Source organism: Toxorhynchites rutilus, chromosome 3, assembly GCF_029784135.1.
Source record: "Toxorhynchites rutilus septentrionalis strain SRP chromosome 3, ASM2978413v1, whole genome shotgun sequence".
In the NCBI taxonomy this organism is placed as follows: domain Eukaryota; kingdom Metazoa; phylum Arthropoda; class Insecta; order Diptera; family Culicidae; genus Toxorhynchites; species Toxorhynchites rutilus.
The window spans coordinates 190,032,614-190,048,787 of NC_073746.1; the positions used below are offsets into that span (position 1 = coordinate 190,032,614).

A 16,174-nucleotide genomic window follows, 5' to 3' on the forward strand; every position below is an offset into this window, starting at 1 on the left:
AGCGTTTGTTTAAATTCCCATGTGGGAGTCAAAACCTAATTGCTCACCGCATGGTCTCGCGCCTTATCGCATGAGAGCGAAGGGCCGAAGACCAAATAGGACACTAAACGCATGCGTTTAAGCGATAAGCGGCGTAAATTTATGACGCACGCAAATTAGGGCATATGTTTGTTTGGGAGTCTACGCGGTGGCGTAGTGGAGGAAGAGAAACAGAAATTCTTCTCAGATTAGAACCGCTCAGAACAGGCGGGTAAGAATTATCAGGCAGCCGAATTTTATTGAACCCTCTAAGTGAGGGCGAAGGACCGCAAAACAAGCGGATAGAAATAGGAGATAGGCAAACCACGGCTCGGTTGTCTGAGCAGGGGAGGGAGATCTTTTTTCTCCCTCACAATTTTAGGCTGGGTAGGAATCTCGGGTATATAAACTTAAGATTCTTGCCCAGAAAGACAGTTCAATATTCGATTTCAAGCAGTTCAATTTCTCAGTTCAATATTCGATTTCAAGCAGTTCAATTTATCAGTTCAATTTCTAAGCTTCATAGTTAAGTTTGCTTAAATAAATTTAAACACAAGTAAATATCTGTATTTAAAACAGTAGTGTAAATTCCATTAAATCCGAAACCTTTCACCAGCGTTGGCAACTAGGCGCCACGCATCCAAGGCCAGAGCTCCTAACAAGGAAGGAGCTCAAAAATAAAGGTATAACCAAAACGACTCAAATTTTCCCATCCGAAAGTAGTTACGAGTTTCACTCGGACGGACAAATCTGGAGCCGTCTGATTCTGAAACGTACTCGTGATTACGGGAACTTTGGAAGGGGCTTAGCCCGTAAGAGACAAAAAACAAGTCCAGGGAAATAGGTTCCCTGGCTTAGCAAAGATTTGGACCCGTGATTCTTAGGCCTCAATTGCCTACATCTAGGGAAATAAGTTCCCTAGATTAAAATCACGAAGCATTCAGAGAGGACGAGCGAAAAGTCTTGCCTTCATAGCTAGCATCTAGGGAATTTCGATTCCTTAGATTACACCACCAGTGGTTTATGCTAACTCGATAACCATCTGTTAATAGCACTTGACTGAATCATATTTGGTCACAGTGTTACATGGATTGAAAACATTCAAATAAACTCTTTCACATGAAGTTCACATGAAGTTCCCAGAGGAACTGGCAGATTATTTTCCGGATCTTTCTCGATGCTGAATGGCATCCAAACGGAAAGAATTCCGTGCGTGTATGTGTGTGTGTAGCGGCTACTTCGATGGTCACCTTCTCTTCTCCTGAAGGATCGGCTTCTCTGTGCTCCCTCACAGTTTCAAATAAACTGCTTGCGTTTCAGGGCAGATCTCGATCATTCGCCGTCCAGCACCCTCAGCAACGATGTTGTCTTGTCGATGTCCTCACGAAAAATGAATGCATCTCACCACCAGAATATCGCTTAAGTATGCTTTTTGTGTGTGATTGAATCGAGAGAAGGCGTGGTTTACGATGGCAATTTGGAAGGCAAACTAGAGGGGAATGAACTCTCTGAGCTCGGAACTTTCGGTGACTGAGCAATAATCGATTGCGGGCGCATACAATATTGTATACGGAAATATCCTACTGATGGGGAAGAATAATCTTCAGAAGCTATCCTGTTAATTGCGATTGATTGAAAAATCACAAAACCAAATGTATTTGGTCACAGTGTTACATGGATAGAAAACATTCAAATGAACTCTTTCACATGAAGTTCCCAGAGGAACTGGCAGATTATTTTCCGGATCTTTCTCGATGCTGAATGGCATCCAAACGGAAAGAATTCCGCGCGTGTATGTGTGTGTGTGTGTGTAGCGGCTGCTTCGAGATCTTCCCTGGGAACCGTTTGTGGCATCACTCTCCTCCTGATGGATTCCCTTCTGGCCTAAGGTGCACAAACAGGCTCTTGGTGACACCGTTCATCCGCGCTTTCATGATAAACGAAGAGCTTCACCACAACAGCGACAACATGCTCCAATCGCTGTTCAATTTGAACTGAGTGGATTTCCGAGCGGCGCTCGCTTATATACCGATTGGTAATTTCAATAGCCTGTTTTGAAAGCAATTTTAAGACTATTGAAACAAGTTTTTGGATCAGAAAGTAACAAGTATAGAACGCGTAGACATTTTATCTTTCGAATGAAGTGTTTATCATACCATTTCGTTCAGTTGTTTAGGAGCTATTTACGCTCAAAATCTCGGTCTCCGGCGTAACGCTTTCGTTTTCGAAACTTTGATTTTACACCCCGGTATAGAAATGAAAGACGTAGTCCTACGTCAATATTGCTTGTGAATCTACTCTCGAGTATTTTTTTAAAGCTGGACGGCTATCACGTTAGACTGTGTTCAACTCCTGATGCTGTTCATTTAGCGGTTTCGTAGATTCATAATAACATTATTTTACTATTCGTGTTGACTGCAATGTGCTTTTCGCCCCGTTTTTGGGAAGGGACAATGGTTATGGATTAGTAGATTGAACACAAATAAAATTTAACTTTTGCGTATCAAATATGTATTCTCTGTAGTTGAGAATTATATTAATTTTCGAGTGGTGAAAAATTCTAATGGAAAATAATGTCTAATAATAATTTTATATTATATACCCCCAACCCCTCAAAAATTGTCCACGTGGTATGTGGATAGCCCCTAACTTATGAGGAGAATTGTCAGCAGATAGCGATGAGAGCAACAAATCAAAATATCGTATTGTTATCATTCGATAAAAGCGTGAATTCCAATCTTATGAGGTAAATTTAATCGAATTGTCTAATTATTGAAAAACTAAACTTACAGTATATTTCAGACAAAATCAGCTAAAATTTAGATTCAATTTGGAAACCAATAGAGAATGTATGAACTAAAAATGAGACTAATTGTGACCAAGTAAAGTGACCAAGTAGAGTGGAAGGTAAAACGTAATGTCAGAATTGCGGTTCGGACGTATCCCGTAAATTTGAACTTATTTACATAGATGGTATCCAAACAACACTAAACATTGACTACAGTTTCGCCGGCACGGTTGATTGTCGTTATGAACCAGCACAAAAAACAAAGCTGCAAATTATGCGCCAGTGGCGGTACCACGATCAAAGCACTCCCTGAATCACATTAGCCGAGCCAGCTGGCGGAAGCATATGCATAAAGGTTACTAGGTTACTATTTTCAACGACAACTGTTTATTTATTATACTGCTTCAAATACCTTCGACGAAATCAAATGTAACCATACCAACGTAAGTAATAACATAAACAAATCCAAACTTTTCGTCTTGACATTCCTCAAACGTCTTTTCTATTTACACTATAATTACGAGCCACCTGTTAACTCCACCATCTTGATTGTGACTAGAATTTATTGATTTTTGAATTTTGTACTGAATATTGAATATAAACATTCCAGTTTTGAGCTAATCTCACGTAAAAAGAAACGAGTAGCTTCAAGGAACTCAGAAAGAAAAACGTCAAACAACAGAGAGTAACATTTAAGATTTACCTTTTGTCCAAATAATTGAATTGTGTATATATTCAATTTTAAATTAATCATATTTTGTATTTTTTATTATAAAAAAAAAATTCGAGAAAACTTTTTTTTTTCTATATTATAGTAACTTTCAACTCTTTTGGCTGGTTCGTCACTTTAACTTCAACTAATTGGAAGAATATCGAGAGTTAGAATTAAACTCGTGACCTTGAGTGTGAGGTGTATGGACGTCACCACTACGCCAGATCGCCTCCGAGAAAACAATTCATATGTTCACCTCGTACTTATATTTGTTACGGAGACTAAATCTTTCGTTGCAACTCATATGTTCCGACTGAAATCGAGAGCGACATTGAAGAGGTGAGCATCTTTGGAAGAAGGGGTCAATTTATAAGACCTCCCCGGTGTTGAACCAATCTCCAGCACCAAATCCGGGTAGCCACAATATGAAAAATCGAAACTGAGTGAAGCCAAGAGAGCATGCGATGGACTTACGAGTACATCAAGCCTCGCAGTAACGTTCATGCCGAGATAAGAAATCTCACGATAAAAATCAAAACTGCGATTGCTGCTGCTGATTGTGAATAGCAAACCTGAAGAGCAAAAAAGGCGGAAAACTCGCTCAAAGAGGCTAGAGATGATCAAAGGAAGATCAAAGGAAGTAGTTTCCACCCCCTTGAGAGATTCCACTTCATTAACCGGAAAAAAGGAGAAGGCAAACTCCTGAGGAAAAAAGACTAGCAGAAAAACAGAAAGATTTCAACGAAGGCACTAGAGGGAAAAGTAGTGAAAACAACTAAGATCCTAACAGTTTGCAAAAAGTTAAGAGAAAAACAAAAGGAGATAAAACGAAAGAGAGACCGAAAGTCCGGAAAATGAGACTGAAACCAAACGCACTAACGCTTTTTGATTTAAAAAGAGACCCGACGGTTAAGAGCTCAGCATATAAAGAGCTGATAGAGAAATCGTTAGAGGAAACGACTACGCACTATCACAAGAAATCGAATGCAGTAATCTGGACGAGATCACGACAGAAGACGAGCTGAGAGAAGCCCTGAATGATCAGTTCGAGTTGGAAGATAATTTCTTTTCAGTACGTTTGAGAAAGGCCTTTGGAGGTACGCAAATAGCTACGATAAAACTGCCGAAAACGTAGTAAACAAGAGGTTGGTAAGATTGAGAAGGGTGTACAATATGTCCTTTTAGAGTTACTCAACAAAACGTAAGATGCTTTAAGTGCATGTGTTTCGGGCACTATGCGGGAAAATTCAATGGCCCTGAATCACTGTGACGCGGCACAATAATTGCTCTACAAGGCGATAGTAGAAACGAGTGCGACCTAGCAATCATTGCCGAGCCGATTAGAGTGCCCTCTAATAACAGAAATTGGTTGACTGATAAGGCGGGATTGTCCGCTATAATTGTGTGCAGCTGCATCCACCACCAAGGTGGACGATAGAACAGTTTGACCTGATGCCCGATAAGTTAACCGAAGAGCTCATTGGTCGGAAGCCCCTCGTCATAGACGGAGACATCAACGCTTGGGCAGTAGAGTTGGGGAGTAGACTCACTAATGGAGAGGATTCAATCTAATGGATGCTCTTGCAAAACTAGAAGTGAAACTAACCAATGAAGGTACCACCAGCACATTCCTCAGAAACGGTCGAGAATCTATTATCGACGTCACCTTCTGTAGCCCGACGCTTGCAGTGAACATCTGTGAACATGAACTGGAGGGTGTGCGACGACTACACCCACAGTGATCATCAAGCTATTCGATACACTCTTGGCAACAAAACACCATCATCAAATCGAGGGCCAAACCCAAATGAACGGAGATGGAATATTAGGACTTTCGACAAAGCACTCCGAACACGAACTCCACCGGGAATGAATGCAAGTGAACTGACAGATGTTGCAACGGTTTGTGAGTCCGATTATAGTAAAAAAGTCATTTGGCATACTACGACTTCGAGCTACTACTTACAGGAACTCTCGGTCATTTCGTTCGCGAAGCGGTCGGAAAGTGGAACGATTTTTCAAAGTGCGTGGAAGTACAAAAGGTACTAGTTAGAAATGTTGTTTCAACAGAGAATAGTCAGTTAATTGAAAAACAAAAATGATTGTTAACGTGGTTTCTCTTCAATTTATATATTTTCAGTTTTTGAGTCATAATTATTGTTCGATTACATTTCCGGTTTCGAGGAAGAAAGGTAATTGTACTTCTTCTTTAAAACTCAATTAAAATAAGAACATTGTATTACTGCTGAACCTCTAGGCTGTTGGAGCATGATTAAAACAGCCATAAACAGCGTAGCGGAGAACATCCTAGAACACGTGAAACGAGGACGAGCGGTTCGATGATGAGTGTTAGCAAGTGCTACACGAGAAGAACGCTGTGCGGAAGCTAAAGCTGCGTCAAGCTACTCGTCAGAACGTAGAACGATATAGATAGAAGCGGAGACAGCAAACCCAACATTTCAGGGAAAAAAGGAGGAGTGCGAAGAACACGAATAGCTGCGCCATTCTCATGAAACGCGAAAGTTCTACCAGAAACTCAATGTATCCCGAAAACGCTTCGTGCCACGGGCAGGTATGTGTCGAAACAAGGATGGGAGAACTGACGAACGAACATCTTTCAACCTCCAAATGAAGTTATTGACATACTACTTTGTTCAACTGACAAAGAGGTACAAACGCTCCAAACTTTGCACATCAAACCTAACGATCCCGTTTCAAAAATTTCAAACTCATACCCCAGTACAGATTCAAATATGATGTGATGCCAAATTACAGAAACACTCTTCACCTGACGGTACGCAAATCGACGTGGTGCCCCCACCGAATAAGCATTGAAAAAGACTGCAGTCTGATAACTGGAGCGAGAGGACTTAAATTATGATGATGTTTTGAATTATAGAGGCTTTAAAAATAATCAGTTCATTAGCATCTAAACTTGAATAGAAAACTATTTGGAAAATTTGGAAATTTGTTTACACTCGGCCTTGAGAAAGGTCATTTCGAAAGTCTTGCTGTCGTCTGGTCGCTAGTTAGATGACTGATGAATTGTGAATAGGTTGCGGGTCTCTGCCGTATGCCGGGTACAATTGATTGATGTGACATATCGATTTGTTCTAGTTTAATTAGAGTTTATCGAAATCGGTGAAATGTGTGAAAATGTAAAGCTTGATTTTATAGTGGTGAAGTTTTTGGTGATTTTCCTCGCAAGTGGAGTGTTTTGATTAGAAAGTGAGAACGGTTATTTTCTGCACTCGATGCTCTATTTATGAGAGAGAAGGGGGACCACGAACGCATTCGCATTCAGTTTTTGTGAAAATGAATTAGATTTACGGATTAAGTTTGAAAAATAAGTGAAAATATAGTGTTTCTGATTAGTGCATTTATTAGACTCATTCGATTCTATTATGCTGTATTCCGTTTTTGTTCCGCGTTATTAAATGTCTCGTAATCGTGTGGGCACGTGCGTGTGTGTGGAATAAATTTAATGAGCCCGTCCCGAATCGTATTTGAATATATGGTGTCGAAGTGTGTGTTATGGTGTTCAGTAGTGTTTTGTTGCCACAGAGAACACTAACATCTGTGGCAATAAATTCGTATAATTTTATTTATTTTGATGGTTTTGAAGTGCTTTCTACGTTCGTTCGACTGACTCAGACCTTGTGCGTACTTCTTCTTCTTCTTCTTTTTGGCTTTCAGAGGGTTTAAACTTTTCAGTTCATTCGCCTCTCTTGTGCGTACTGCAGTGATGGTATCACCACAGAAGGAATAGCAGGCATGATGAGATAAGTTTTCTTAGTTTTAATATATTCTGGTAGTTTTTCTTTGGAATGACTTTTGTGATTTGGATGATTTGGTGTTGGGGGCGGGTCCTAAGGATGCACGAGTGCTGGTTTGCACTGCTCTCGTTTTTCTCTGGTTCTTCCTGTCGTCGGATGGGGGAGTAGTGCTGCGGTTGTGTTGGTTGCGTTCATGCATTTGTTTTTGAAGTGTTTGAAGTTTTTGAAGTGTGTGGTTTGGTGGTCCGTTTGAGAGGCCGAAACGGTCAGGTTTCCCGTAGTTAACCCTCCACCGTCGCTATTTCAATGAAAAGTACGCGTGATAAGTTATAGGAATTTAAATAATTGGATGGTTGATTGATAATGTTCAGTAGTGTTTACTTGTTTACAAGATTCTGGTTTCTTGGATGGAGTATCGAACTGCAAACAAACAAAATTCTAGGGCTAGGTGTAGGGATGCGACTACTATAGCTTTGGTGCTGCTCTTCCGGTTGATGATGGGGAGGGCTGGAGGGATGCGGAAGTGGTGTGGACCGGCATTCGTATATTTTCGAAGCTTGCCCTTTATATAAGTTTTTGTCTTGTATCACATCTGAACCGTGGGAGTGGTTCTGAGAAAATTTGTTAAGAATCCTTTTGATGAATTGATCAATAAACACATATTTAGCCGGTCCAGTTAATTTTGCAGGCTTTCCTTCTCAGGATACCTAAACATAATCTCTGCCACGTGTCACAACACATGAGGTTTTTGGATTTTGGTTCCGTCGAGTGGTCGAAAGTACACATTTATACGAGGGTCACTATTTATATTTCGGGAATTGGCAACACTGATGTCATGTGAGTCCATCTGACGGTTCCATCGTAAAGTTTGACATTTTTGACGATATACGTACTCAGAACATTTTGTCATACGGACGCTATTTGTTTATTTTATATTTAGTTGAAAGTTTGGTCTCGGCAAAAAAATGGAACTGAATCGTGAACATTTTCGTGCGATGATTTTTTACGACTTTCGACGTGGATTATTACAACAAGAGTGCGTCAATCAACTTAATTTGACTTTTGGCGATGAAGCTCCATCAAAAACCACTGTGTATCGCTGGTATAGTGAATTCAATCGTGGTCGTAGTTCGCTGTCCGACGAGTTTCGTGAAGGTCGTCCAAAATCCTGTAGTGCCAGAAAACATCGATGCTGTGCACGAAATGATTAAGCAAGATCGTCATGTAACCTATTGTGAGATTGAGGCATCCCTAAGCATTAGTTCCACCAGCATATATGCGATTTTACATGAACACTTAGTTGTGCGAAAATTATGTTCACGTTGGATCCCACATAATTTGACAATCGCTCAAAAAAAGGGCTCGTGTCGATTGGAATAAATGCTTTGAAAATTGGTTTAAGCGCATGCAAGTGTATCGATCATCGTGGTGAGTACTTTGAAAAACAATAAAAATATATTCGCAGCTTAACTATCTGTTTTTTTTTCCTATTCCCGAAATATAAATAGTGACCCTCGTAGAATCACATCACTTACCGCAGTGAATCCTGATTTTTCTTAACCATTCCCACTAACAACTATCCCTTCCATGATAAACGCTAGGGAACCACGCTATAGAGGCGACCCTTCTAGCCTTCGGGCGGCGAATATCATACTAACATTCCTTCCCTTCCCCTGGTGACTGTAAGGTCGTGGCCGGCGTCGTTATTGACAATTTAAAGCTCGAATCGCCGAAAATTACACAAAGAGAATGATTTGCTAGTCCCAAGCGTCATTCTGTGTGTTTTTTGTGCAATTTGGTTGGTTCAGGACAATCACGGAGGGCAACTACGAATTGTACAGTCTACCCAAGCTCAAGCTCAAGCTGATGAATTGTGAATAGGTTGCGTTTGCATTTCAAGCGACCGATTTTCGCTCGTCTCATTAGCAGTGATATTTAAATATTGTATCTCGCTCATACAAATCCGGCTACGGGAACACGATAGGAAAATTTTATGCCTTCAATGTTCCTTAATATATATCGTTTATGGGTTATGAAACCGTAATTATAACGTACCGAAAATTTCTAGAACATTTCCGATTCGATTGGAAACGTCAAAACCCGTTCAGAGCTAAAAAAATTTTAACTGTCAGCACCGCTGGGCAACCGATCAACTGTGGGATTGGAGCCGTCAGACTTGGGTTAAAAAGGAAAACAAAAACAAATTCACATTATTACTGGAAACGTGGAAAAATTTATTCAATCGTAATCTTTGAAATTGCTATAATTTTTTATGAATTCTGCTATTTAGCTGCTTGAATTTATATCCGCTTAGGGCATTTAACCTATTCGTTCGAGGTTAGCAGCATCCAAAGGAGTACGGCTGTCGTCCGTCCGAGAAACCGTGTCCTTCATAAGCTAGTCCATAAATAGCTAGCGCTGAGGCAGAATTGTGTAGTGAAGAAAGAGAGCTGAAACTAATCTTTTTTGAGCTGAGCAAATAAAACTCTGCTACAAGAAATTAGTGCCTTTCTCTGTCCGTGCCCGAACAATCTCAAAAAAGATTATCGGATTTGTCTGGCACGATGGCACAATCGAAAACGGATTATACGGCAACGCTCTGTGGGTTGTGCGCTTTAAGTTCGAAAGAAGATGTCGGAATGGTCGGATGCGACTCCTGTAAACAATGGTATCACTTCAAATGCGTTGGAGTGACAGCGGATGTTCAAAAGGAGAAGAAATGGTTCTGTCCAGAACAGTCCTGCCAGGAAAGCGGAGTGAAGTATTTTAAAAGGCAAGAAACCATGAAGAAGCAGAGTACGAAGAGAAAAGGTGAAGATGAACCTGATAAGTCGAGTGTAACATCTGAACCACCATCGGTGTCGATTCCGGAAGGCGTTTTGAAGGCTCTGGAAGAAGAGCAAAGAAAGCTCGAAGAAGAAATGGCTGTTGAACGATTGGTTAGGATGAAGAAGAGGGAGATTGAAAAGGCGATGAGAAAGAAGAGAATGCAGATGGAAGAGGACATCCGTAGAAGGGAAATTCAGCAAGAGAAAGAACTGCTGGAAGAAGCTCTCCGAGAGAAGGAACACCATTTGGAGAGAATGAAGTCGATGCGCGATTCGTATAAAGGAATGATGGAAAATATGGAGAAACAGTTGAGCTCGCTAAAAACTGGACCTAGTAAGCCGGAACAAGCAATAGGTGATGATTTCAATTCGATGGAAGGACCATCCGGAGCGAATGCACGGGTGCCACCACGCGTTCCAGATGTTCGTGGAAAAGTCGCAGTTACGATTTCGGGATCGAGTGACCTAAAAAAGCAGAAACAAGGTGGTAACGATTCAGAAACGGAATGGACGGAGCATGACACTGATAACGAAGCAGAAGATCAACCGAAGCAAGACCCCGTTTTAGAAGAGGGCCGATCCGTTGCGAAGCAGCAGCAGATGGGGCCTACTACGAGTCAGTTGGCCGCGAGAAGCAGTGTAGCTAAGCGTCTTCCTATTTTCTCCGGAAGACCCGAGGAATGGCCATTATTCTATGGCACATATAAAGCGTCCAACCAAGCGTGTGGATTTTCGGATGTAGAAAACTTGGTTCGGCTCCAAGAATGTCTTAAAGGACCGGCATTGGAGACTGTACGCGGACAGCTGTTGCTACCGAAATCGGTGCCGAGGGTGATTGAAAAGCTGCGACAGCTTTACGGCCGGCCTGAGCAGCTCCTTCAAAGTCATCTTGAGCGGGTGCAACGTCTTGACCCACCGAAATCCGATAAATTAGTCACGTACATTCCCTTTGGTAACACTGTCGAACAGCTTTGTGAGCATCTAGAGGCAGCGGAGTTAGAACAACACCTTTTAAAACCCCTACTCATTCAGAGTCTTGTGGACAAACTACCAGCAAACGATAAGAGAGAGTGGGTTCGCTTCAAGAAGAGGCATCAAATCATAACTTTACGAACGTTTACAGATTTCCTTTCCGCAATAGTGGCGGAAGCCTGCGAGGCAAATGTTAGTTTTGAAATTAAGCCTGAGTTAAAATCATCGGGCGGCGGCAGTAGTAGCAGAGGAAAGATTAAGGAAAAAGGTGTGGTATACAACCATTCAGTATCGGTCAATTCTCCTAAACCACGAGAAGGAGTGTATACGAACCCGAAGCCTTGCAAGATCTGTCAACGTACGGACCACCGTTTACGCTATTGTCAAGACTTCAAGAATCTGCCTGTGGCTGATCGTCAACAAGTAGTCACCCGTTGGAAATTATGCAAGATTTGCCTCAACGACCACGGAAACGCAGCATGTAAGTTTAGGATCAAATGCGACGTCGAGCGATGCAACGAAAGACATCACCCTCTCCTTCATCCAAATGAAGAAGCGATCAACACTCACATTCGGACGGATAATTCTGTCATGTTTAGAATGCTGCCGGTAACATTACATTGCGGCGAAAATTCCGTTAAAACCCTTGCCTTTCTGGACGAAGGGGCTTCCGTTACTCTCGTGGAAAAGCAGCTAGTGGAGCAGCTTGGTGCCGTAGGAGTCCAAGAGAGTCTTACTATTAAGTGGACTGGTGATATTTCTCGAATCGAAAAGGACTCAAAGCGGATGAACGTATGGATATCCGCAACTGGGGAAGAAGAAAAGTTCCTGTTGAAAACAGTACGTTCCGTTGCCGAGTTAATGCTACCAAAACAGTCCCTGGACGCCGCGGAGTTGACGAAGAAGTACAGGTTTATGCAAGGTCTTCCTATTGCTTCATATAAGGACGAGAGACCGGGAGTTCTCATTGGGCTTAACAATCTTCACTGCTTCGCCCCCATTGAGGCTAAGATAGGAGCCCCTGGGGAGCCAATCGTAGTACGTAGCCACCTTGGATGGTCGGTGTATGGCCCGAAGAACAACAATATTTCCAATAACGTTTGTTATGTCGGTCATCACGAGGTAACCAATCAGGAGCTTCATGAGCTGCTCAAAAACCAGTACACGGTAGAAGAATCAGTGGCAGCCGTGTTGCGGGAGTCGAAAGAGGAGAAACGAGCTCGAGAGATACTCGAGCAAACAACAAGACGTGTAGGCAATCGATTTGAAACCGGCCTTCTGTGGAGGGTCGATAATCCCCGTTTCCCGGACAGCAAACCGATGGCGCTTCGTCGATTGCAGCATTTGGAAAAACGACTAGTGAAAAATCCAGAGCTTTATCAGAATGTCTGTCAGCAAATTGAATATTATCAACAGAAGGGATATGCTCACCGTGCTACCATGAATGAACTCACCACTACTAATCCGGAAAAGGTCTGGTATCTTCCTCTGAATGTGGTGTTGCATCCGAAGAAACCCGAAAAAATCCGACTTGTGTGGGACGCAGCAGCCTCAGTCGATGGAATATCGTTAAACTCACTGCTCCTGAAAGGACCGGACATGCTCACATCGCTCGTAGGAGTTCTCAGTCTTTTCCGGGAACATAGGATTGGCTTCGGGGGAGACATAAAAGAAATGTATCATCAACTGTTAATCCGGGAAGCTGACAAGCAGGCGTTACGTTTCGTGTTTCGAAAATCACCAAGCGATCCTCCAACTACCTTCGTGATGGATGTGGCAACCTTTGGCGCAACAAGTTCTCCATGTTCAGCGCAATTCGTCAAAAATTGCAATGCAAACGAATACGCGTCATTGTACCCAGAAGCAGCTTCAGCAATTATCGACAAACATTATGTCGATGATTATTTCGACAGCGCAGATACTATCGAAGAGGCTGTCGAACGAGCTAACCAGGTGAAATTTATCCACTCCAAGGGTGGATTTGAAATGAGAAACTGGGTCTCTAATTCGCCAGAAGTTCTGCACTGCATGGGAGAACGAAATGCCATTCAATCTATCCATTTTAATCGTGATAAGGAGACCGAATCTGAGCGAGTATTGGGAATTATTTGGAACCCGATGCAAGACGTTTTTTCCTTTTCTACTAAACACCGAGAAAACCTGGAAGTCTACCTCAATGGTTCCGTAAGACCAACCAAGCGAATTGCTCTCAGCGCAGTAATGGGTTTTTTCGATCCTTTGGGATTGCTGGGAATCTTTACTATTCATGGCCGGATTTTGGTTCAGAACCTTTGGCGAACTGGCTGCGAGTGGGACGAGGAAATCGACGACCATTCGTGGACAAAATGGAAGCAGTGGACGAGTTTATTGGCCGAGGTTGAGGCAGTTCGAATTCATCGATGTTACATTGGAGATTTCGTGTTGTCGGCCGTGGAATCCATGGACTTACATATTTTCGTGGATGCTAGCGAATTTGCTTTCGGAAGCGTTGCTTATTTCCGAGTAGTAACTCATGGCGTCGTGCGATGCAGTTTGGTCATGTCACGCAGCAAGGTGGCTCCATTGAAGAAACAATCAATTCCTCGCCTTGAGCTGATGGCTGCGGTATTGGGGGCACGGATGCAACAAGCGATTCTCACGAACCATACTTATAAAGTGCAGCGTACATTTCTCTGGACTGATTCTAAGACTGTGCTTAGCTGGATCCGTTCCGATCAGCACAATTATAAACAGTTTGTGGCGTTTAGAGTGGGCGAGATATTGGAGTTAACGAAGTTTTGGATTCCATCGAAAATTAATGTTGCTGATACTTTAACAAAGTGGGGGCAAGGGCCGCCCTTGGAGAGCAACAGCCAGTGGTTCAACGGTCCGAACTTCCTCTATGAGACAGAGAACTATTGGCCATCGAGAAATCTACCACCACTCAACACAGATGAAGAAAGGAAAGCACATGTGCTGCATCATGACGTTGTTGTAACGGAACCCGTGATCGATGTACAGCGTATTTCGAATTGGAATCGACTGGTGCGTACCGTCGCCCACGTCGAACATTTTATCAGTAACCTGAGGCGTAAGAAGGAAGGACTTGCTGTCCACACAGTGAAGGCGACGAATAAGCAACAGTCGCTGATTATCACATGGGCAAAAATGAGAGCAATCAAACAACCTCTTCAGATGGCCGAATTCCAGAAAGCAGAATCTACATTGTGGAAGATGGCCCAGAACGAGGGTTTCTACGATGAGATGAGAGTACTGAATAAAAACCTTGAGAAGGCGCCTGATGCTTCGTTGGAGAAAATCGCACGTTCAAGTGTTTTGTACAAGCTAACGCCAATGCTCGACGAACAAGGTGTTATGCGCATGCGTGGGCGAATGGAGAAGCCAGGGTTCATTCCATTCGATATGAAATTCCCTATCGTACTCCCACGCAGTCACAATGTAACGCGAAAGCTCATCCAATCTTACCACGAAAGGTTTGGGCACGCAAACAGAGAAACTGTTTTTAATGAACTTCGTCAAAGATTTCACATCACAAACCTCCGTACTACAATACGCCAAGTGATGCGTATGTGGTGCAGAGTTCACCGAAGCCAGCCCAGCGTTCCCTTGATGGGTCCGCTGCCGATCCAGCGGATTACTCCAAACTTACGTCCCTTCAGTTGCGTAGGTGTGGACTACCTGGGTCCGATAGAAGTGACGTCTGGCAGAAGGAAGGAAAAACGGTGGATAGCTGTTTTCACTTGTATGGCAATTCGAGCGATCCACCTCGAGGTCGTATTCAGCCTCACCACGCAGTCGTGTCTTATGTCAATTCGAAGGTTCATCGGTTACAGAGGAGCGCCAGATGAATTCTTCTCGGATAATGGCACGTACTTCAAAGGGGCGTGCAAAGCATTGATGAAACTGAAGCAGGAGATAAATCAAGAATGTGCTGAGCGGATTACAAGTGCTACTACGACCTGGAATTTCATTCCTCCCAGAACGCCGCACATGGGAGGCGTCTGGGAAAGGATGGTCCGCTCAGTAAAAGAAGCGATGAAGGTGTTAGACGACGGCAGAAAACTAAACGACGAGATATTGGTAACTACCATCGCAGCAGCTGAGGATATTATTAACACTCGTCCGCTGACGTACATACCTCAAGAACTGGCAGACGAAGGATCGTTAACTCCGAACCATTTTCTTCGGGGAACATGTGCCGGTGGTGACATGAAGCTGGAAGAATGTATGGACCACGCGGGAGCCTTGCGTGACATGTACAAACGGTCGTTATTTCTTGCTGATGAAATGTGGAAGCGCTGGTATCAAGAGTACCTCCCAACGATTAACAAAAGAACCAAATGGTTTGAGGAGAGGAAGCCTGTAAAAACCGGTGACCTGGTGTTCGTGGTGGATGGATCAAACCGGAAATGTTGGGTCCGTGGAATCATCGAGGACGTGATACCAGGTTCGGATGGAAGAATTCGACAAGTGAACGTGAAAACTTCTAAGGGGGTGTTTCGCAGATCGGTGGCGAATATGGCGGTACTGGAAATCAGTGACGGTAAATCCGGATCGTCCAAGGAACCTGTACCGGTGTTACGGGCGGGGGAAGTGTCAGCACCGCTGGGCAACCGATCAACTGTGGGATTGGAGCCGTCAGACTTGGGTTAAAAAGGAAAACAAAAACAAATTTACATTATTACTGGAAACGTGGAAAAATTTATTCAATCGTAATCTTTGAAATTGCTATAATTTTTTATGAATTCTGCTGTTTAGCTGCTTGAATTTATATCCGCTTAGGGCATTTAACCTATTCGTTCGAGGTTAGCAGCATCCAAAGGAGTACGGCTGTCGTCCGTCCGAGAAACCGTGTCCTTCATAAGCTAGTCCATAAATAGCTAGCGCTGAGGCAGAATTGTGTAGTGAAGAAAGAGAGCTGAAACTAATATTTTTTGAGCTGAGCAAATAAAACTCTGCTACAAGAAATTAGTGCCTTTCTCTGTCCGTGCCCGAACATTAACGTTAAAACTATTTCATAAAAAAACGTAACCTGTTTTCTGATTTGGTTTCATTACTGAAAGACGTAGACATATGTCAA

The 16,174-nt window shown here is 42.8% G+C and overlaps 2 protein-coding genes across 7 annotated transcripts in view; both read left to right on the forward strand.

Moving 5' to 3' along the window:
• The window catches only part of LOC129780339 (uncharacterized), an 81,391-nt gene extending 74,507 nt beyond the window's left edge, over window positions 1–6,884 (forward strand). The window contains exons 2-8 of one of the 6 annotated variants that reach the window (XM_055788495.1): window positions 2,661–2,764; window positions 2,821–2,925; window positions 2,989–3,249; window positions 3,622–5,560; window positions 5,659–5,710; window positions 5,776–6,187; window positions 6,264–6,884. The gene's annotated coding sequence lies outside the window, so the exon portion shown is untranslated. Of the gene's footprint in view, window positions 1–256; window positions 702–2,660; window positions 2,765–2,820; window positions 2,926–2,988; window positions 3,250–3,621; window positions 5,561–5,658; window positions 5,711–5,775 lie in introns of those variants that run through there. The other 5 variants (XM_055788493.1, XM_055788494.1, XR_008743889.1 and 2 more) reach the window with 5 other exon arrangements.
• A 2,974-nt stretch (window positions 6,885–9,858) lies between these two features.
• LOC129773756 (uncharacterized) lies at window positions 9,859–15,747 on the forward strand. Its single transcript, XM_055777402.1, has one exon. It carries the CDS (start codon window positions 9,859–9,861, stop codon window positions 15,745–15,747), a length of 5,889 nt encoding a protein of 1,962 aa, XP_055633377.1.
• The last annotated feature ends 427 nt before the right edge of the window (window positions 15,748–16,174 follow it).